Below are 24,735 nucleotides of genomic sequence, written 5' to 3'. Positions count from 1 at the left end.
TCTTTTCATGCCCATAATCCAGAGGGAGCAAAGACACTGAAGAAATACCTTAAAAAACATCTTGCGTGTATGAAGTGAAATGACACTATATGAGGCATTCAGTACTCAATGTTAAATAGGCCAATAGGTATAAACTCAAGTGCACAAATTTTGGAATATGATGTCTTACTAATGCCGCCAGATTAATAGTACAATATTTAAAAGTATGTACCACCTTATTATCACTTGTTCATGACCATCTATTGTATGATCTGTAAATGCCTTGCAATTGTGAAAATCAAGCTTCTTACATAATGTGTAACTATTGCTCTGTGAGCTACACACAGACAACACAGCTTGAAAACACTGGTCACAGATTGAAAGTTAAACATTTTCCTGGAACCTTATCGGGAAAATTCTCCTTACATAAACACACACACACACACACACACACACACGTGTATCTTATTCCATAAATATAGCTGTATTAAGAGAATATAGACATGGATTTGATTAAGGACTTGTGTAAGGAAATGGCAGCATTAGAGTTGCAACCTCTGTAAAAATTCTCTCCTATCAAGTTTCAGCCCTGTAGTACAATATCCTCTTTTTACATCTTTCATGGTATTTTCCAGCCATTATTTTACTAATTTTTATATGCCTGTCCTATCAGCATAGTCCCTATATCTTTATGGACAAAGATGTATATAGATCTTCTGTGAGATATTTTAATAATCTGATCAGGGGACATGTATTATAAATTTTCACCCAAATAGTGCAACCTTATTGAAGAAAACTCTAAGAGAAAAAATAAATTCAAAATTAATTACATGTACAAAAAAAGATTTTCCAGTAGCAAGTTTTTATAACTTAATTGCAATCTTAAATGTACAGTCAGGTAGCCAGTACATATGGAAGTTTTCACTGATGACACTTTTATACTATTAATCTGCACAGGTGGAATTCATATCTTGCAGGTACAGTGGGGAGGGTAAGGGTAAGAGAACAAGTAGGCCTTTGCTCAAATATGTGAGAAGAGTATGCAATCCTATAAGCAAAGTAAGCAAAGATATTACTGCATGTGAAAACAGGACAAATGTTGGGGTTTTAGTCAGAAAAAGATTTTTACACTACTGCCTCTGGATGGTATTTTTTTCACTCGTTAGAGGAAAAAAGTAATGATGCACTGTTGCCAGACGTACAGTTCAGCTTTACTCACAGCTTTCATTTACCTTGTATAGTTGGCAACTATGATACTCAGGCACTTCATGCAGTAAGGTGTTCCTCAGCTACTAATTTTACAAGCTCAGTGCTGTTGTTGAAAAGGTATTAATGTGTGCAAGGTAATTTTTCAAAAGCTCAGAACTGCAAAAGGAGATCAAAATTCCACTGGATCCATTGTGTAAATTGAGATTTGAAGGGATTTTGTTATAATGTTTTTTGAAATCATTCTAGAGAGGTCTGTTATAAAAATTGTTATTTGTTTCAATCCAGATAGGACCAGTAGCTACCACTTTGGAAGGGCATTCTAGAGACTGCCTTTTGTAGGATAAGTAGGCCTTTTGGGTAATTAATGGATCAATTTGATAACACTTAGTTTTGTCCTTCTCTGGCATTTTTGCAACAGAGCAATTCTAATCTGTGACACTGAAAAGAGTGCTTGGAGTAAACCTAACAAGTGTCATCAAGGAAATGTATCAGATATGAGCTGCTTCAGAGGTAACAATGCCTTTGCAAAAGTAGAGTTAGGCACTGCTTTAAGAATATGGGGAACTTTTCACAATGTGAATCAATTCAAAATCAAGTCTCAGATGCAGGAATTTGCGCTATGTATTTTGTACTTTAAAACTACTTAATGCTTACCACAGTGATTCCTTTTTTTCCATATGTCTAGTTTATATTAAGATTTTAATGTCAGAAATCCATATGAGGAATGACTATTTTACTTGTTGTATCAAAAGTACATTAAGAAGATCCAGATAATCAACCTGACTCTCTCTTTTTGTATTAAGTTGCCACCTTGGTATAACTGATATTTTAAACTCCTTTAACAGCTTATAGAGTATAAAAAATAGTTGCAGTCTCATTGCACATTTTTTACAGGAAATTTTGTGCTTTATAAACATAAATCCAAAATTGCTACTATTCTTCTTAGAAACCACCTAGTGTCCTGCTTTGTTCTTTGTTTTCCAGCATTTGTCAAACCGTGTGCTTATCAGTCAGTATTTTACTCAGTTTTATTTATCAGATTTAGCAATTTATTGTTATAAAAATCAACATTTACTTGCAACATATGTTTTGAAATATCTCTCTCCATAGTCACAATGATTTCTGTGTGTCTTATCCCACTGCAAATAGCAAACATTACATGCTTCTGAAATACCTGTTCCAGTGAGATGCCAGGCTCTTAGTTAACTTGTGTAACTCGTAAATTAATGGAAATTCTTTTAGTGAAGTCTTTTCTCTATTTTCTCTTTCACTTGGATAGGAACATTGCACTGGAGTCTTGCTGAGTTAGGCTAAGATGATAATTCTGAAAGAATCTACTCAGCGCATAGGAATAAAAGAATGTGCAAGTCAGAAAAATCAGAATATTTGCTTTTGTCTCTGTAGCTCAGCCTTCAGAACTTTAGAGTAACAATTACAAAGAAAATCCTGCTTTTTATCAGCTGAGAAAAATGTCCATTTTGGATAGGATTATCCTTGGATTCTCCAGGATATTTAGGCTCTAGTAAATTTCTAGCAAGATTCTACAGACTGCGATTTTGGGGGCTTATTTTTTTGTTTTATTTTGTTCACATTCTTGGACAGATTTTCCACACAAATAAAGTCTTGTTTTAAAAAGCCACACTTCTTTCAACTTTCTAGTTCTTCATCCAAGTCATAAGGACTTCCACAAGAGGTTGCAAGAACTTTTTTGTAACATTAAAAAAGATGATGTTGCTATTATAACTTCATACTCCGAAGTGGCTGTACTTTTTGATTGAAACAAAAACAACAATTATGAAGTCAGACTGAGTCATTTACCTGACATTGATACTGCTTTTGGTATATCTACTGAAAATAGTTTTCTATAATGGGACAAGTCATCTGACTCATGATTTGTGACACTACCAGACTCACCTTCAATATAGAAAGTGGATTCTGATGTAGTCATATATAATAGAACTGTATTGCCTATTAAATTGCTCTAAACTGAATCTTATTTCACTTCCAGATTTGGGAATTTTAGTTTTATAGTTCTGGGGGTATAATTTTGACCAAGATCACAGTGAGTTGTCCATAGGGTTCCTACTGTTCTTTATAAGCTTTCCTTATCCATTGACATGTGGATTACAAGCCACTGGATATATCTGTGAAAATATTTCTCACAGGAGGGGTAGCTTACTTGTAATTAATTGATTTAATACTTGGATCCCTGGTAGGAGTAGAGTTAGTACTTCAGTCTATTAATATACTCCTAACAAGTCTTCTTTTGTGGCAGCAGACACTAAACTTTGATCATTTACTTCCATTTGCTTGCTCTCCATCTTGATCAGTTTAACTCATTTGCTATTTGACTACATTATATTTTGATCTACTTCAGAATTCTTATCCATGTAAATATATTTTAATATCATATCAGCTTTTTGTGTGTTTATTTCTAATTTCTGTATAAGAAATATTACTGAACTCTATATATCAAATTTTGTTCAGCTGGCTCAAGTGGCTTTTTATTTCAGTCTTTTTTATCAGAAATAATTGATTTTTAAGATACTGTGGAAATTTAAGGTGTGGTGCAATGTGCTCTCTTTCTACTACATTTTATTGCAATGCATGTCAAACTGAAGTTAAACCAGAGGTCTGAAGAACTGTGATGTTCATCACAGGTTTAAAAGTTAAAGACCTGTCTCTGGGAATAGAATTCATCAAACTGGCTGCCTCACAGTGCACTCAAATGCTTTACAGGTTCTAGGGGTAAGATTCATTCCCATATTCAGTGTTTATAACTTCAGTATTCTAAGTTCTGGGATGCCTAAATTAACAAAGACTGTATATGATGGAAGAAGGCATGCTTCTGAAGCACTGTCTTTTGCATGATATTAAATATTCCTGTGAAACTGGAATTCAGGGCCAGGAAGTTCTTTCTTATATGAGATTGGAAGACTAAGACAGGAGGACAAAGTTTTAGGATGTTACACACTACTGCACAAATTATTTCTCTTTTATATCCAATCATCATCTAGAGTGAAGTGCAAAAACCCTTGCTCATATACTTCTCTTCAGCTGACTTTGCTGAAGATTACAGTCAGATAACTTCTTTTTGTTCTTCTGGCTCCATTAAACTTGCATTCCATGTTCAGTGGGAGAGGTTAAACGGGCTTGTTGTCTAGAACATCTTTCTTCCTTAGCCTAGACCCAGCAGTATTACGTTTTTCTGGGATGTAAGAGCTCTGGGTTCAAATCCCTTATGCTATAGCCTATTCACCAGTCACCTCAGCTAACAAGAACTCTGTAGTTTGCTCCATAGCGTATCTTTAGGCATTTAAGAAGCCTGAAGCATCTCAGCATATTTGGTAAGAGCATCCCAAGTTGTTCCCCATGAACTTAAATTCTTAGAGATGTTAAACTTGTGATTAAGGTGCATAAATGCTTTTTTTGACCTTCATTTAGGTAAAGATTTTCATGCTTTAGAAAAAAATGACCTTTTTATCTTCAGTTGCCATGCCATCAGTTGTACATTTAGTCTTCATTCAAGAAACACAAGTGTAACCAATTTTCTTCAATTCTAAATGCATTCAGCAGGATTGCACTGATAACTGTCCACAGTTAGTTTTCTGAGAACCTTCTTTTTCTGTTTGTAGAACTTCAAGCTTTTTTTTTCTCACTTTCTGAGTAATTAGTGTTGGCTTACTATCAAAAATTACAAAATTGAGTAGAACGGTCCCCGTCGTTGCTCTTGAGATTGCTCAATCTCATTCATCTCTGAAGTACTCCTACACCTCTGTGTTGTAATAAGAGCAAGATGAAATGAACCTCAAATGAAGGTTCAGATGAGAGATTCCTTTGGTTTAATATTTGATCATTCATTTCTCCCGCAATGTTGTAATGTCACTTTTATTATGAAGCTCACTAAATTAAGTGAGCAAAGTTGCAGCAAGTGGCCATTTTGCAGCTCTGATGACTGTTCCCCTTTACGGATTTACAGAAAGAGAGAAGCTGCACTAGGATATCTCCCCAAGCTTTATTCAGTCTAATGATAGCTGACTTACATGTATGTATTTATCAGTTAGAACAGAAGATTGTTTTCAAAAAAATGCATGAAAAAATAAAAATTCAGTTGTTCAATGGCTGATTTCAAATATGCTTACATTCCTCAGTTCATTTTTCACAGAATTATTGCTAGTTGTATTTCCAGAACAATTCCAATCATCTTTCTCTTGGCTTTCATTCCACATTTTAAGAATGAGGGAAAGTGCCTACTTCAAGCAGTTTGCACTTTGGGTCCTTTGTTTTCTTTCTTACTGTTATCTCAGTGAATTTAAAAATAAAGATTCATGCATTTTTCCATTAACAAAAACCATGTCCACTTGTTTCGTGTTGTTCACAATGAACTAGTCTTTGGTATTGAAACTGCTATAATAATTTTTTCCTTTCATATGCAATTGAAATGTATATTATGAATTGTTTCATTAAACACTTTAAAAGCAAAATTTCACAGCTGGGCATTATGAAATATGCTTTAGAGAATAACAGTGAAATAGAAAATTGCCATAGAAAATATATCTGTCTTTCTTTCTGTACTAGAATAAGTTATTGTCAGATTAAAGCTGAGTTTTTCACTTGTGCTACAATAGCATTAAGTCCAGAGCTCCTGTGAAGTAAACAGAGTGACTGTGCACTGATATCAGGTAAGAATGAAAACAAATGTTAGCCCTGAGATGTCTTCTTGCTAGGCTTCCAGTTGTCTGCTATTTACAGTTCAGCAGTGGGATAGAGCATGGAAGATTTATTGTATCCCTCTGCTGCAAGGAGCTTTAATAGGCCTGGAAAGTTTAAAGCGATTAAGAAAAATTCACAGAATGCTTGAAAACTTACAGGGTTTATATTATTTGCAGTGGGAAAATCTTCAGGGCTGGAGACCCTTTAGCTAGGATGGGAAATAAGAAGTCTGGTTAGCTCTTAAGCAAAATATTTATTTTCATATTCCTTTTCCTAAATTTAGAAAAATAAAAACAAAATAAGAATCGAAACAAAGCTTTAAGAGTACTCAGAAATTAAAGAAATGCAGACTAAATAAGCTGAAATATATAGGGTTAAAGAAATGTGGCTGGGTTAACGTTATTATTTCTCTTCCATCCTTAAAATAATACAGGTAGGTCAAAGAGACTAGACTGGAATTAATTACCAGTGACAGTCAGTGCTGGGCAAAGGATCAGCCCGAGTCTGTGTACCATAGAAAATAATGTATAAGCATTATGTTGACCCCATGATTTTCGCGTATAGTATGTATCCCTGCATAAGTGTGTCTGAACAAACAAGCGCATCACTGTAGCCCCTCCCATATGGGAGAGACAGATGCTTTTGTTATGTCTCCCTGAGTTAAATTTGCAACTGTGCTTAGCTGCACATTGCTGATAGCAGTGCACGACCCTAAATTGTAGCTGAAGGACGAGCTTACATCGGGCAAGCCTGCGTGGGTTTCGGAGGAGTAACTGTTGCTGAGCTGGGGGCACCAAGGATGGAAGCTGCAATGCAGAGGGGGAATTGCAGCTGGGGGGAGAAGAGGAACCTGTTGCATGCTGTTACTGTAGCAACCGGAGGGGAACTACTGCTTCAGTGTGGAGAAGCAGAGGTGGGAGTGTTACCATAGGAACAGATGGAGAGCTTTCCTGATTTGAATAAGTTGGAAAAGCTGCTGTCATTACTTCTAATTACCTGCCTGGCATTAGGCAGGTGGATAGAACATGGCAGGAGTACCTGTGTTATCACCTACATATATTGCCTATATCATTTCTGGGTAGAAAGTGAAACTCTGCTAAAGATAAAGCATTTTCTTACAAAAGCTTCACTCTTTTTGATCTCTTTACATTTTTTTTTATTGACAACAGCATAAGCAGTTCATAAGTAATAGCAGAATTACATTTTATTCTTTCATGTATAGTGAACATGTATAGTTTCATGTATAGTGCTAGAACAGATGCTGAGTTGGGGGTAAGTTTAAACTATAATAGGAAGTGAGTTTATCTAAACATCATTATGTGAATGTTTCATTTTTCTTAATGAGCTTTGCAAAATAAATCTTACAATTTTCTTCAGGTGCTCTCATTTTCTTTCTGAAGATAGCAGATATTGGAAATGTCTGATAGGCTATTCTAGAATTACCCCAATTGAGGAGTATGAAGTTTGTGAGTCTAAGAGGAATGTGCTTATATAAAACTCATAGGAGCAGCCTAGACTCCTGAGATTGCTGTCATTGATTGGCCCAGTGAATGACAATCAGCCATCTGTTGTCGCATCCCCTGAAAATGTGGACAATGAAGAATTACCGATGTCAATAGCTGATTTAATATAAGTCTTAGAAAAAAAAAAAGGACTAGATTAAAATCTCAAGGTAGATAGTTTTTGATCAGGTTTGAGTTGAAGAGTAGTCTTAAAGGGAGACAGCAATTTTGAGTGTCAGGCCACCAACGACAAAAAGACTTGGTAGGAAGCCTGACCTGCACGTGTGAAGCCCAAGAAGTATCTTGGAGCCATCTGCAAGAGGTGACGAAACTGAGGCATGGACAGACATCCAGGTACTTCCTTTTGAAAGGTCTCTGTGGTTGTACTGTGAAACCTAGTTGATGCCTGAAGCCATTTGCCTTCTCTAGTTGTCCCAGAAGAAGTAAACTGTGAACCAGAGTGTCCTCAAAGTCAGATATGTGGTAGGGCTCAGCTCAGCATTTTGAAGGCAGCCAGCACTAATCTCTGAGGCTACGTATTTGGAATATGAAGTCTCGACTTCCAGGCAGAGGGACTTTCTACCAAGCATACTCCAGGAAGGCAGAACCAGAGCAAAGTTTGCTTTTGTCTTAACCAGCAGTGCTGAGGGAAGCAGTGCCTGCTTGGGCTGCTCAGCAGGCCGAGAGCAGAAGGCACATGAATACAGCTGAGACTCTTGCTGCAGACTGTCTCTCAATGTCTATGTGGCAAAAACAGACTTTTTCTTATTTTTTAAAGTGATTAAACATTTCCCACAAATGTGGATGAGGGCATTAGCAAATGAGCTTTTCCTAATCCTTCATGCAAAGTTGGGTTTTTTGCACATTTTGACTTTCTGTTGAAAGACAATGAGTAAGGTTTTTAAAAGATATATTGTCAAATATTGCTGTGAATAAGATAGAAGAAGGTAAAGCCCCCTTACTGTTGTTTCATCTATTTACTTGATTTCTGTCACCCACAACCTCATCCTTTTGTTGTGGATCTTATATATATTGTAATAAACTTTGTGAATTGGGATTGTCTATTCTGTTAAATCAAAGATGGCTGGAGACTAGTATTTGTCCCTGAGACTGAGTAGCTCAAACTAGTGTATGTCTACATTTCTTAGTGTTAGCTACCTATTATTTTTAGACTTGGAGAATGTTCATTGATGGTTTATATACAGAATAAACCGCTCATTTCAAACAGGAGAGGGTTTGAAAGACTGAAGTTTAAATACCTGATGAGGTATAATTTTCCTGCACAATCCTAGAAAAGACGTTAATGTCCTTGATGCCTCAATCTTCCCAAAGGAAGATGAAGGTTATACCATTTTTTTTTCCTAATCAGGGTGCTGTTAGAATAAATGTGTAACTTTCTGGGACACTTGGCTACTGTAGTAGGGTGATATGTGAGTTCTTAAGATATAGCATAGATTCAGGGGATACCCTAAAAATGACACTGGAGGGGGGCATTTGGAAAGGATTTTTTTTTCCGGTAGTTTTACCACCTGTCTACTCAAAAAATGTTCCTTACCATCTCTCCACTCACTCATAATGAGACCCTGTCCATACTTGATCCGTCAGTGTAAGATGAATATTTGTTTTTTCATCTTTTCATCATTCCCCTGTTACCCCTTCCTTTTTAGCTGTCTTGTACTAAGAAGAGTGACAATATGCATTAAACCACTATGGTAACCTCTGGTTTTTTTAGCTTGCCAAGAGCATAAAAGATATTTCAAAACATTCTTCCACTTCTTTGGAAAAAAAGACCTTCTCTCCCTCGTTAAAACAAATTCTTTCTTTAATATAGAGATTATTTACATAAAGGCTTGTTGCATGCAATCTCTCAGAGTGCATTTATTTTCATGAACAAACAAGATTAGCTTCTATTTTGAATAAGCTAACACTTCAAAACGTACACTTAGAAAATTGATGCACCCTTTGTTGTAATATTTACAAATGCTATTGAGTAGCTTTATAATTTGTTTTATAACTTTTTCAGTTATCAGATAGTGCACTTTATTATATAAATACAGCCGTTAACATATATTCACAGACTATTATCTTTTTTTGTTTCTTCTGTTCAGTGTTATTTCTTTACTATCTCCGCAAGAGTTAAGCTTGTCCTTGTGCATTTGTCTTACTAAATTCACAAGTCAGTAATCTTAGTTTCTTACCATGTAGAATAATGCATTTGAAATCTCTTTTTCTCTGTAACTCATATAAAACCCAACCTTTCTGCTGTTCCAGTAAAGCCTTAAATTACAGGTTAGAGTGGATACTGTTTTTTTCTCTTCAGTTCCAATGGTACTCCAGTAACAATCTTCTGACTGTTCCTGATTACTATTTTGAATTATGTTGTCCACTAGGTCTTGTGACCCAAGGTCTGCCCTCTACGATGTATCCCCCACCTTTACTTCCCCTTCCATTTCTTGCATATTTTGGACATCTGTCTTTTTAAGCTGGCAAAGTTTAAGAGCAAATGATTATGGCTTATCACAGACAAAGTTTATCATCAAAGCCCAGACCCTGCGTGCAACAGGATATGAACATTAGTCCTCTTGACACACCAAGAGATGAGGCTATGTAAGTGTAGTTATGGAATGATCATAGAAACCAGAATGTCTTTGGGAATGTTATAGAGGAAACAAAAGTCAGCCAAAGAGTCCCAAAATAAATGTGAAGCAGCAATAATGAGCTGCAGGAATGAAGGGTATTCCACCGAAAGGAGTGGGAAGAAAATAGAATATTTCAATAGAAATCAATTCAAAATCAATAGAAAATTGATTTTCTAAAGTGGGCTGCATGCCTTCTGATTTCCTGCTATATTTCTGGCTGTAGAATGGTTGAGTGAAGCAGATGAGATAACCCATCAGTGTGGAGTGAGGAGGAGATATGTAGGGATCTATGGGAATGGCCCAGGACCTCCCTATCCTCTCCTCTTGTTGAGTTTAAGAAGTTAATGGAATCTAGCAGGACAGGAACTAGCCTGCAGGGAGCCAAGGTTAGTGCAGTGAGACAGACAAATGTTTCCTCGTGGAGGAAACTCAAGAGTTTATCATTTTCAGCAGGATAGAGGCTGTACCTTTCAAAGACCCTCAAAATGAATATACAAACAAAAACAAATAATGGTGTGTGGGGTTTTTCTTTTTTTTAATTGACTCTTTTTTTTTTTTTTTTTGGTATGTGGTTAGCTGTCTTACAGACTTTAGAATAGCAAGAAATCAATGAAATAATCTACTGAAGCAGCCAGAAAGCAACACTGTAGTGAAGAGGGCCAGCTTATGTCCTCCTTGCTCTGAGACTCTTTTTGAGGCTGTGATGGGAAGAGGCAGATAAGGTATAATCCCTATCTTAGAAAATTAGCTTTTTTTTTTTTTTTTTTTTTTTTTTTTTTTTTTTTAAGCCAAAGTGTTCAGCAATAGAGCCAATTCTGATTTTTTTCTGAAATACTTTGTAAATGTCGACCTGAGTAGCCCTTATTTCCCTGGTGACAATCTCAGTGATAGCTTTGCTTCTTTCATTATATTTTCTTCATACAACCAATATGCCTGTAGCTATATGGAAGTGCCAAAGCAAACTCTCACAAAGGAGCAAGTTATCCAAAATATTTATAAAAAAAACAACATGGGGAGTTTTCACAGATATACATTGTACTACCACTATAAACCTAGTTATTCTTTGTTTTGATTTGTATAATCATTTTGGGGGTCTTTGGAAGGTACAGCAACCTCTATCCTGCTGGGAAAAGTAAACTCTTGAGTTCTTCTATGGCTCAGAGCCTATTATTAGTAAGAGTTGAAGCTGGAGGAGAAGGACACAAAGTAGAAACAAAGCAGACTAGTGGAGAAAAGGAAGGTGAGACATGGTGTGCTGTTGTTTCTGCCTCGAAACCAAATGCTGTAGGTAGTGTGAGAAAGATCCCCTAAATCCAGCTTCTGAGCATCATTTGAACCCATGGACAGCTCCATGTTGGCAGAGCTTCTTTGAGGCAAGTTTCAGATACACCTAATGTGGCTACTCAGCTCATCACAAGCCTTGTGGAAAGCATGGTGAAATTTCAGAACAAGTATGTGAGAATTACTGTCTTCACAAAAGGCTTATGTTTGTCTTAACGATGCACTAAGGATTTTGAATACATACTGCTTATGGAAAGTGCTGCTTATTTTACTAGGTTTTCACCAGCAGACTCCATTTATTCCTCTCTGATTTATTTGCACAAAATGAGAGTGTAGGATTCAAAATGGCCTTACTGGAAAATGGTAGACGATTCCACTACTTCCCATTCCTTCTCAGAATATCTGAGATACCTTCTCAAGATATCAGAGAGCTTCTTACAAATTTTTGAAACTAGAATGCAAGTTGCACATGTGATGCAAAAACAACCAGTACTTGTCAAGGAATAGTGCGAAAGTAATCCTTTAAGCATTCTAGTTCTCTCCTGGAATTGCCATGATTACTGACTGTTTATAACTTGTACAGTCTGGGGAACAAACAGTGCACATCATGCAGTAATCATTGTGGGAGTATTTATTTCCATAAATATCAAAACTAGCCATGAGCATGGCCTGTACCTCTTCAAATGATGAAAAACCAATTAAGAGACATTCTACCTGAGCAGTGGACATTTCTCTCCTTATTTTAGTCTGCTTATTCAGGATAAGTCAGGAAAACTAAAGGTAGCCTATGTCCACCAGAATTACTATTGGTGTTTTACTATCAGGTGTGTGAATGTTCAGAGAAAGGGGAACTCATCCCTTTTTTCGTGGGAGATTTATTCTCTCATTCATTTGTCACATAACTGAAAAGAAGGGTGAATCAATCAGACAGTCCTTTGCAGGATAATCTTAGGCAATTCAGTTGTTGATTGAACTTTCCTTGCAGTGCTGAGTTAGGCTGGAAGAAATATTCTTTTACTGAAAATGAACTTCAGACTCCAAAAAAATTCCACTTCGTTATGTTTGTGTTCAGAAGTTTTACTCTCCTGCGAGGCTGGTGGTTCTGCTGAGGAGAAAGTAGAAGGGAGGACTTCAGAGCCATGTTGTTGAATGGGAAAGAGAAATAAATTTCTACTGAGGACAAGAACTAAGTGAGGGGTTTAGCAGAGAACCAAGGCAGAAAATTACCTCAAATGCTATGGTGAGGCTACTGCATAACAGCTATGAAGGATCTGACCAGGCTGAAGTAAAGAGGTGGAAAGGAATGACAAAAATTATGAGTATTAACTTGCACAGGAGAGTTTTTGAGAGATTGAATTCAAACTGCTCTGTTGCCTATTTTAAAAGAGCACTTTTAAGTAACTTTCTTCTTTCTGTTTAAATTGTTAAGTTTCCTCTCATCTTTCCCTTGTTTCCCTGAACAACCTTCTCCTGTGTTCTGATTTTAAACCATCATACTTAACATTTATGTGACACTGTTTGAATATAAAAGGCTCCACCTTTTTTTTTTTTTTTTTAAGCATATTTCATATAGGGTGATGTGCTTGAAATACAAAGAGGAAGATTAACATTTATTTCCAGAACAGTTAAAGACTTACAAACAGAATTTCCCACTTGGTGAAGTCAATGCTTTTGGCAAGTAAAGGTGATTTTACACCTTGAACAGTGTATGGGACTAATTTCAAGCTTATAGGAACAGTGTCTGGGATGTGTTCTTGTAATGCACAAGAGGCGTGGAGTACCCAGAATGAGAATCTAAATTGGACTCCTATTATTTAGGTATTTTTTGTTGACTGAGTACCAGCCTAACAGGGATTCCAAGAATAGCTTTAATCAAAGATAGCCTTGTTCCATCAACAGTCAGGACTTACATTGAAAAAATTTAAAATTTTGGAAAGATTGGAGAAATTATTCTGAATGGATCAGAAAAGATAGCCATAGTTACCCAAATGGTTCATATATTATAGGCAAATGGAGTTCTGCCATGGTGGTGGCAGATTGTCTGATAGGCAGTACTAAGAATCTGAAAAGTATCATAAAAGAAATTCTAGCATAATTTCCAAGGACAAGACTCTCTGTTGTTGTTACGAACTGTGAAAATGCAGAAAATGAGAAGGCTGCAGTAGAAGCAACAAAGTCGCAGCATGTTGTTATCCATAGTCATTCAAATGACCACCTGACTGCGACAGCAAATTAAGTAGTGTTTTCCAGGATTAGCTTACAGGCTAAAATGATACATTTTGGTAGGACAAAATCTTCATGTATTGCCAACAATATGTTAGCTCCTCTTTCAAATGAAGAAACAATTAAAGACATGGTTGAAAAGTGTGTATTTTTCTCTGTGGCTGTAGATGCCTCAGACCATGGAAGCTTCAAGGTGTTTCCAGTTATTAATCATTCCTACACAATTGAAAGGCAAATAATTAACTGCTGGTTTTATTATTTTCAAGGTAGGAATGAAACCACATTAGATTTGGAAATGTGCAAAAATATGCTAAAATCAGATAGTTGCAACCATAACTGTATATCATTACTTGCAGCTGATTGTTAACTATTGTTAACTTTGGGGTATGTCCCTCTGTTCACAAATCAGGGGAAAGAAAGAAAAATTATCTTTGGCTTCCTGCTGCATTCATAACCATAAAGAAAGAAAAGTTCCATTTAGTTAAATCGTGATTTGATTTTGAGAAAAATTAAGTTTCTTTTTCTCAACTCATTCAATCATTTTTCTCAGCAAATGTTTCAGATTTACAGGTGAGCTTATGAAATACGAATACAGAGTATGAAATATGAATACACAGAAACGTTCTCTATGAGACAATTACTTGCATACAGTACAGGTAAAAAGATCATAAAATGTTTTTGTAGGTTTTAGAAGATATCACTGGAAATTGGGTGAGCATTGTCCAGTGTCAATTTTAGAAGCCTGTTTTCAGAGATAACCTTGTTGGAGGTGACAGTGAAATATTTTCAGTAACAGAATTTTACTTGTATTATTTTTAAGTTGTACTAAATATTTGTCAATAAGTCTTGAAAGCAGAACAAGTTGACTCTTTATGTGATGACATTTATAAGATAATACATTAATTTAAGGGTAAATTGAAAAAAAAATGACAGACTTTGGTGATAAGCTACTCAACATGGGATAGCAGAGAAAAAGCAAAGACGCTCAGAAGGAAATTAGCTGCCAGATAGTAGGCTTTGCATTTTGATATGATCAAACAAAATAAGCATAAACTGATTTAATTTTACTGAAAAATATTAATCTTTCTGGAAATAGTACTGAAAATTTAAAAATTTCTCAAAACACTGATGTGTATTTCACAACTTCAGCTGAATATTTATGCCTTCTATAGGGAAACATAATATTCCAGTCTCATATTCCTGCTTTTTGAGTTTCTTAAAATTTTAAAATGTATCATATCCTTGAACGCAGCAGCAGAAAAAATAATTTTTTTTGTAATCAGATTTGGACTGATTGTAGAAACTGCTTCATACAGATTCCACTTGGATGAAATTTCTAAGTGTGTGACTTCAAATTATACATGTAAAATGCTTTATCAGTTTACTTTTAAATTCAATCATAATGAAATTATTAAACATGATAATAATCAGTAGCTTCAAGTTTAGGATAATTGATTTTTGCATCAGAGCAGTTTTATATTATTTCAGAAAATACGTGAAGGATAAGGAAAGGAAATAAGATTTCCCTAAAATTTCCTTCCGTATTAACGTGTTTCTTCATTTCTTCATAAGATTTTCCCTTCTATTCAAGGAGTAATGTTTCTTTGGAAGTATAACTTCAGCTAATACAACCAGATGCAGTGTGAATATGTAGAGTTGGTGTAAGCAGCAAAAGTCTTAGGCCTGTTATGGTAGCATAGCAAAAATCAATCCTTGAGACAGAAAACTTATAGCGACAGCACATTTTAGTGTACATGACCTTGACATCATTTTATGGAGAACATCATAGTTTCACCTTTCTGCAGCTAGGAGGGAGCCTCATTAAAGTTTTTGCTCTTTTTTATTTCTTCCTGTGTTAATTATAATAATCAAAGGTTGTTGTCAAAAAAGTAAACAAGAAAAGATGGTAATATTTCTTGTGTGGTGGTAGAATAAAACATACAGAATGTTATTAGAATTTTAGGACATTGCTTCATCTCAAGCATTGTTTCACTAAAATGTGATGTCTTGCCTGAACTCTCTGAGTAAAACCATTACTTTTTATAAAGATTATGAACATAAGCATTCTTCTAAGTCACGGGTAGCATTAGCTAGCAAATGAAAAATATTCTTTTATTATATTGAGTTATATGTGAAACCAACATGGAAGCCTTTCTTCTGGTAATTTCTTGGAGAGTGTTCAAGCTCACTGTACCAGTTTTGTGCAAAACAGTATATGGAATCTATTAACTTCACTGTGAGCTGAGTGTCTGTTATCAGTGAACATAAAGGTAATTTTGCTGAAGTGTGTACAGGCTAAACTCAATTAAAAGTGGAGAACTGAGTGCCAGTTTCAAAACTGACCTCCATCTCTTCCTCATGGAGTGAATATATGACTACCATTCCTCATTAACTGCTTGGTTGAACACTGAAGCAATTACAAAGATTAATGTAAAGGATGTACTGATCTAACATCCACTCTTAAAAAGGATTAATGGAGAGAATATAAAGGATGAAATTGCAATTTAGAAACTAAATGGATATGTATATTTATTTTTACTGAGAAAAATGTGTTATGTAGGGGCCAAAATTTTTGTGCACTCTGCATATCATAAATACTTTGGATGAAAAAAATAGCAGTAAAACTTGGAAAATGCCAATGCCAGTAATTTTAAAAAACTTTCATCAACTTTTCTTTTTGAAATATTTCTTTGCTTTTTGTAAATGACATAAGTTTACATGAAGAAAAATGTGTTTTTAAGGACTTGGGTAACTCAGAAAGTCTATGAACCACTTCATTTGACTTGAACCATTTTTATGTGAGTGGAGTTACACTGCAGAGTAACCCCATTGCAGAGGTATTTTAAATAAGACTCATATTTGGAGTGTTCTAGTTATCTAGTAATAAGTGAAAGAAATGACAAGTGAAAGTTGCATAGTTGTGTTAGCATGGCCCTGCTTCTAGGCTAATAAAATCTGTTTCTCAGCCAGAACAGTTTACCTGGCTAGCAAACCACAATGATGCATCTATACTGCCTCTGATGCCTACTTTACTCTGATCTAACTGCAGTACCTACAGGATGTTGTGTTACATAGCTCAGGGGCTTTCTTTCATTTGCGGAGGGAGGAAATCCTAAATACGTACAATCTACCAGAAGGGAATTATAGATATTCCTAAACTTAGTAATCATTTGACAATCAAAATAAAGCATTCAGATAAAATAACCTCAAATATGAATATCATGTAAAAACTTGGTCTGTAAAAAAGACAGCACACTCATTAGCCAGCTGTATACAAATGATCTTTGATTCTATAAATACTGATTCTCACAGGCAAGTTAAAAAAAGCAACTCTACTCTCTCAGCATTTGGAGAAACCCATTGACATGTCTGGCATATTCTTCTCTATAGAAATTGAATGTGCCAAGCTAACTTGTCACTGGGCTTTCAAGGATAAAGTGATGGAGACAGAGTAAAAGAGTAAAGACAGAAGACCAGCACTCTACCATCTTAAATCTGGTGAACTAAGATTGTCCCTTTTCAGTATTTATAAAGAGCTAGGTAGCAATAAAGGTAAGCTGTGTAAATTACTGCATTATTGAAGTGTACGAAGATGTGCAACCTTGTAAACATGGAAATGAAAAAAAGTCTCTTCAGATTATAATCTGTCATCTTCCCTAAGAAAATAAAACTAATACAATGAAAAATGACAGTGAGATAGGCTGCTAAGAAAAATAGTCCTTAATTCCTTTGGTGGCTAGGCTTCAAGTTCTAAGGTGATCTATTACCTGGCATTTGGATACACACTAGCACCTCTTAAGTATCTGTTGATCATTTGCCATGTAGAGATGAGAAGCCTGGAGCGTGTTTTAGACTAGAATTACAATATCAATAAATTAGGTTTCTTGGTGTTACAACATCAGCTCTAGAAGGATGGCTTGCCAAAATTGTAATAGTGCAAGAGAACGAGATGGTTCAGACTACATGCTCTTCTAAAACTCTCTGCATAAAACAATATGAAATACTATTCATGTAATAGTTTTAATAGTTTTTTTTTTTTTTTTTTTTTTTTTTTTTTTTTTTTTACATCTTCCATTTTAAATAGGAGATTTAGGAGTAGACATGCAAAAATGCAATAAAAGCAAGTTCAGAATAGTCAAAGGCAAGACATACCTGTTTTTCTGAAGAACCTTAGTTCTATATCAAGAGTACATTTACCAGAGGATCTGAGAGCCTTTTTCCCTTCAGCCCCTGTATTAGGCTGCACTGTAGAATATAAACCCTGCCATACTAAGAGGGTCTTTCATGACGTGATCAGATGCATGTTTCCATAGGATTCCTGTGTCAGAGACAGAGCAATCTGGAAAGAGAGAGAGGCATATAAACATGGTGAAATTAAAAACGACCTTTTCCTGGCTTTTGAGGACTGAAGTTCACCATCCTCATACTGGTTTTGACACAGTTTGTTGTATGGGTATTCAGTTGCTTAGCAAGTGTATCTGTGTGTTCACCTATATCATTTTGTGTGTATGTCCACATATATTTTAATTTTGGCGTTATTATGTCTACTATGGCTGTTTACCTATTGCTTGCTTACAGCAGTAGATATGGAATGAAAGAAAGGATGAAATTGTGACATATAAGCCATGATGCAACCCTGTCTAACATGCTCTAACTGACCCTGCTGAGCAGGGAGGTTGGACTAGATGATCTCCAGAGGTCCCTTCCAACCTTACTGATTCTATGATTCGATGATATTAGCCTATTCAGGGTAATAGATTAACAGCCCCTTTGATCTTAGCATTTGAAGTACATAAGGTGCCTCAAACAAGCACAAGCATGCGTCTTTAATTCTGCTGTAGTGTAACCTGAGAAAGAGTGACTGAATATCTGGCTACAAGCAGAACAAATAATTTATTGGAATTACCAAAAAAACCCTCAACCAAACAAAGACGTTGCCAGAGTCAGAGGAATTTATTGTTCTCCAGCGTACTTATATTGCTCCTGTTCGTATTTACCTACTGCTAACACAGACTGAAATCATTCTTTCATCATTCTGCCCTATGACATAGAAGTCTATGCAAATTTTACCCTGTAGCTGTGACTTTTCAGAGAGAACTGAAAGGGATGTGAAAGTGCGGAGTTTGTTATGGCAAAGGACCAAAGCAGGGGAGAAGCTTGGCACCTTTTCTAAAGTAGTTAGAGAAAGAAAACAAAGGAAGAAAAAGGTTAAAAGTCTGGTTGATAATAAAAAAGGAAAACATAACTCCATTGGCTTGAACATACCTTGCCCATCTGCGTAAGGATAGACCTTATCAAAGACCAAGTAGTAGTGAGAAGCATCGAACCAATTTCAATTTGCATATCATGTTTTCATTGCAGGAATATCAAATTGATATATTTTTTGCCCAGACATGGACAGACAGCCGTCTTCGTTTCAACAGTACCATGAAAATACTGACTCTGAACAGCAACATGGTTGGTTTGATTTGGATACCAGATACGATATTCCGGAATTCCAAAACAGCAGAAGCTCACTGGATCACTACCCCCAACCAGCTCCTCAGGATATGGAACGATGGGAAAATCTTGTACACTCTCAGGTAAGCAGTTAAAGTACGTAGCTGAAAGCTTTTAGTGCCTTTTGTTCGGTAGTAATTTTCAGAGCTTTCTCTGTTATCCTCTGCTGTTTCCTTTCTAATGTTTACTGATCTTGCTTGACAAATGTTTATTGAAAATTCAAGTATAACTTGACTTATATTACTTATAAACTGCAGAGTTTAAAAAACAAAGCATTGTCTTTTAAAAAAAATCTTCAAGTATTGAAAGTAAGTTTCCCTAAATTGTAGAAATCAATTTTTTTTTGGTGTTTGTTAAAAGCAGAAACGTAAAGTCTCATAAATCCTGCCAAAAATCTTTCTGATCAGATTTAGATGCGAGACTGGATAAAGTATTTCTAGGTTCATACTAATGCCAATGCAGATAAGATGCACTGAAAGACATCATGTCACATCTCATCCCAAGGGTGAATTGCTGGAAGAGTTTTAGAGTTTTCTAAACTCTGTGATACTATCAACTCTATGTTGTTAGAGACACTATATACATATTCGCATAAAAAAAGCCTGTGGAAATCAAGATATGTTTTTACTTAGGGGAAGAACTGAATTGCACAGAAGAAAGCTCTGCCATATACCAAATTCCACACAGCAAACTTTTCCAGAAATATTCCTTCACACTACATTTTCTGCAATGATTTTATTCAACATTCTGAGTGCAATATCATATACTGATCATACTTGCAATTGCAGTTGGGCTTCAATGACAAGTCTTTGTTAAACAGTAAGAAAGAAATTAAGCAGTTGGAAACGCTACTGACATTTTAATGCCCTTCTCTTCCTCGGCTTGCTCCACTGAGTTCACTGGTAGAGCTCTTGCTTATGTCAGTAGCCTTTGAAAAAAAATTTTTGGTCATTAAGATTACAACTTTAATCCACTCTCTCTCTTTTTTTTTTTTTTTTTTTCAATCAGATCTTGTTTCTGTATTTTTAGGTGAGTTACATATCTACCTAATGATAGTTAGACTTACATGCCTATCACTAATGAAACTACGTCAAATGTGAGGACTGCAAAAATTTATTTAAACAGATAAAAAATGGGATAATATTTGACCCAGTGGATTGTTTGAATGAGCATGCTGAATGTATGAAGGATGTTTTGAATTCTTTTCTCTTAAGAGGAACTTTGAGATTGTTCATTGTTTGTCAGTAACACTATGTAATTTAAAAATAAATGTTTTATCTGATTTATGTTACCACACAGTATTGGTATAATATGGGAGTGAAAACTACTGTATATGCAGATTGTGTGATGTGTTGATAAACATTCTGTATTCAGGAGAAAGTGCACAAGGTTGACTTATGCTCCTTGCCTTTTAGGTTGGCTATTTTGGGGCATTAATGCATTCCTGCTGTAACACCTGAGATCTTGTTTTGGTGTCAGTACAAAAATGCTGGTCAGTTGGTCAGTTCCTCACGAGTGACCTTTCCAAGACAGAGGTTTTCTCTGTTTGTCATCCTACATTTGAGGCATTTGAAGCACCATACCTTTCCAAATCCAGTTTGTCTAGCTTTTGAATTAGCCTTTTTTTAAATATATATATACATATATATATATACACACACACATATATATACACATATATATATATATAAAATCCACACAGCCCACACTTGTTGCATAAACTCAGGCAGTTAATATAGTGTCTGGTTTCCTAACCACTACAGACTTGTGAAGGTCTACATAATAAACTAGTACTTGTTGCAATCTACTCAGGTAAACCTGACTTTGCAGTCTATCAAAATGAATATTATCTGTTTCTAATAGCCATTTTTAAATCAGCTCCATTCACAGTGTCCTTTGTGTTAAGAAACCTCGTAGAGAAGGTTTCAAATGGGGCTGAAGACATTTCTGCTGTCTGTGTTAGTGCCTCATTTATTTGTTATGTCTATGCTACTCAGGAAACAGTGACATAAAGAGATTAAACATGCCTTTAAGAAGTACCCCAAAATGATGAAAAGATTTTTAATTTCACAGTGTAAGTAAATGTAGAGAACGTTTCTTTTAAGATTTTTTATAAGATTTTATTTACATGGAATTGCAAACCATATTCTGTAATTTTTGTAAAGAATAGTTGTTTCCATCCCATGTCGTTTAAAGATAAACTATCTAGAGAACAACATATGCACAGATTTTTGGGGATCAGGAAACTCTGAGGATGTATTTGAAATTATTTGTGTTCTTAAATATTTACCGTTATTTTAAATCAGGCCTAAATAGCCAATAAACAGTCTGTGTATGCAGCCTTTTATTTGGAGGCATTACTTAAAGATGTCAAAGTTCTTCTGGAAGATTACCTACAGTTACCCAACATCTCCTTTTAACTTTTCCTTATACTGATATATAGTGACAGATAGATGGTCTCTCCACAGGCTTACCATCAATGCTGAATGCCAGCTGCAGCTACATAATTTCCCAATGGATGAACACTCATGTCCATTGATATTTTCTAGCTGTAAGTACTGCTTTGATGCTTTATTGTTGTATGTAAGTGGTATGTAGAGGTATGAGTTTAGTTTCTATCAAGGGGTTCAACTGTTCCACAACCAGTAGAGAGGATGTTTAGATTTGCTTAGATTTTTTGTTTCTTCTTTAGCATTCCTGGCATGGGCTTATGTCATGAAGTTTTATGTAGATTTATTATGTAGATTTACTCTGTTATTTTTGCCAGTACCAGCTTCAGTCATATTGCCAGCACAAATAGATAATCATGCCAGTCTGGGCTGTGTTGATCTAGAGTATTGTATGACATGTAATTGAAAAAAAGACATGCAGTATCTTGTGGAGATGCACAGCTTGGGGACAAGCCCAGTACCTACACCAATAACTAGTCAGGTACCATAAATCTCATTTTTCTACGATTGCTCAGTTCTTCCAGTAGCCCCAGCTACATTGTCTTGCATGTAGCGTTGTTAGTATATTTAAGATGCACTTAACAGGCAAAACAAATATATTGTTGAAATGAATGGGAAACAAAAGTCAAGAGAGTTACTCTTGAGGTTTAATATTACCACGAGCGAAGGTTCTCTTCATGCTAATTCATTTGAAAAATCATGAGAGCTATCAGCTCATAGATATGCCTGCATAGTTGTGTAATGCAAAATGATATAATGCAAATGTATTACAAGTGTTTTTAAGAGTCTTCTGTAAAGATTTTCCCTTTGATAAAATGCAAGTGTCAGGATCTGTGAATGAATGGGAAATGTATTATTTTGTCCATTTAGAAAACAGTATTTTCTCCACCATCTCTTTAAAAGCAACACAAGACTAATACTAATGCTTTTCTAATAGTTATGTTGCTGTGATAGATGAGTTTTGATTGTAATTTATGAAAAATGCACTGACAGTGACCTTTTAGAATCAATTAGAAACAGAATTTGGATTCCAGATGATCCAGGGTATGTTTTTCTTTTTCCTCAGGAAAAATTTTTCAGAAAAATCTGCCAATATAACAGCTGACTTCCCCCCAAAATATTATCATTACTTTAGTGTTTTTTTAATGACTTCTGTGGATATGTGACCCTGGGCAAAAATACATAGTTGTACACTTAATTCAGATATGTGAAATACCTGCATATTCAAGTGAACAGGAGGCAGATGCCTCCTGAATGAGCCTTCCTGCTAATGAACACTTGTCACTGAATTCTACCTACCTCAGCTAAGTTTACTTACTACACAAAGTTACCCTTGCCTTGAGGCAATCTACCAGTGATGTGTTGCAGCACTAGAAAAGGAGTAAGTGGTCTTAAAAATTAAGTCCCATTATGGAGATACTAATTAAATCTACCACATAAGTGTGATAAGTCCTGCTTTAGCAATATCCAAAGAAGAGGTTGAAATATAATAGGCGGGGAAGTAGCTTCAAATCTTACCTTCATTTGTTGTCAATAACTAGACAGTTGATGAATGTGAGTAAGTTATGCTGTGTGTTTCTTATTTAAAGAAACTGAATATCAGTTGGAATTTCAGAAGTCTCAGTTCCATGGGAAAATTTCAAATGACACCTTAATTTGAAGTGATCCCTCTTAATTTAAATCTGTTAGATCAGAACTCTTCTTCCCTTGAAAACACACATATATCACCATTAAAGGAGATGGAGATTTCATAGGATCAAGCAGAAGTTGAACGTGTTCCAGTTTGTTCTGTATACATTAGAATTATAGTTTCTTGCCAGATGGAACAAAACTTGACTGAATATTAAAGTGTTTTATAGCTTTGTCGACCTTTTTGCTCCTGTTGATAAAAAGCTTATTTCTTTAAGTTCATAATGAATTACTTTCCTTTCCGTGAATGCTCTTTTTAGCATATTCGTAATACTAGGACATCTCTGTGTAATTTGTTTGTTTTCTTGCTCTGTTTGAAGTTTGAAGTTTTTCTTGCTCTAAGTTTGAAGACACATGATATTTGGTGGGACTTACGAAGTGAAAGGCTGAGTGAATTCCTGAATGGTTTATTACTGCCAGTTTGATAAGTGTCTGAAAGAACAAGCTTATTACAGACAAAGATTCCAAGATATGTGTCTTTGAATAAAATAAAAACCTAAATGGTTGTAGAAATCATGTGATAACAGCACTTCCCTCTGCATCCACATATGCATGACAGTTTGTTCAAGATGCTCAGCAAAAAACTTTCAGCTCAGCAAAATACTTCCCTTCCCCTCTCCTTATCCATGTGCTCAAGATTAACTTGAATCTGTGACACTCCTTCAGGTCACAGCATGTGGCAGCCACACCAAAATGGAGATGACAAACCCGTTACAGCTTGTTGAGAGCTGGTCAACTACCTTAGAAAAACAAGTTATATACAAGGAACTTAACAAATTGTGGAAATTTGTTCTGGCTACATAGCAGAGGTCCGAAACAATCTACTAGGCCAAAATTAAGGCTTTACCAATTGTAGTAAGATTGAGCTGTGGTGCAAGGTGCAATCATAAGATATAATTGATTAATGTGCTTTTTTTGTATTATTTTTCTTGCCACTATTACAATATTGTTTATTAAAAAAATATTAGACTTATGTGATAGAACCAAAATTATTTGTAGCTAGTTACTTATGTTTTCCTAAGTGAGAGGGTCTACAGTGTCCTGAGTTGCCCATGATTAGAGGATTGCCACAAGGAAGGAAAAGATGGGCATTCCTAAAATTCTGTGCCTACTGCAAATGCTAAAATATATACACAAATGTTCACAAACAATCCAAATGCTTTCAGTTCAACTGAAAATAGGAGAGAGGAAAACTTCTAGCTGTATGTGAAATGCATTTAAAAAATTTCATCCAAATCTAAGACAATGTTTGAAAGAAATAGATTCTCTATTTCTAAATATAAACTGTTTTCAATCAAGTCTTATTTCTTTGAATGTGAAACCTTTATGGATATGCAATTTACATGATCAGTACTTTGAGCCTCATATTATTAATCTTCTAGCAGAACTAGCCGTCATCACCAATTTTAATTTGTTTCTTTATTATTCCTCCTGGCCTAGAAAAACAAATGCTGTTTTTGTGGAAGGAACTGTGCTTTGTTTCAGCTCATATATCATCAGTAGAATCATTAATAAAGTTTGAGGGCAGAATTTTACTCCTGAGGAAGAACA

At 35.5% G+C, this 24,735-nt stretch overlaps 1 protein-coding gene across 1 annotated transcript in view; it reads left to right on the top strand.

The window, feature by feature from the left end:
* Positions 1 to 24,735, top strand: part of GABRG3 (gamma-aminobutyric acid type A receptor subunit gamma3) — a 321,544-nt gene that overhangs the window by 158,381 nt on the left and 138,428 nt on the right. The window contains exons 4-5 of the mRNA XM_062574967.1: positions 18,908 to 19,128; positions 21,514 to 21,596. Coding sequence (XP_062430951.1) covers positions 18,908 to 19,128; positions 21,514 to 21,596 — 304 coding nt within the window. The remainder of the gene's footprint in view (positions 1 to 18,907; positions 19,129 to 21,513; positions 21,597 to 24,735) is intronic.

Source organism: Rhea pennata, chromosome 1 (genome assembly GCF_028389875.1).
Source record: "Rhea pennata isolate bPtePen1 chromosome 1, bPtePen1.pri, whole genome shotgun sequence".
In the NCBI taxonomy this organism is placed as follows: domain Eukaryota; kingdom Metazoa; phylum Chordata; class Aves; order Rheiformes; family Rheidae; genus Rhea; species Rhea pennata.
Note: the sequence above shows the minus strand (reverse complement) of the source record. Positions and strands in the feature narration are given on the sequence as shown.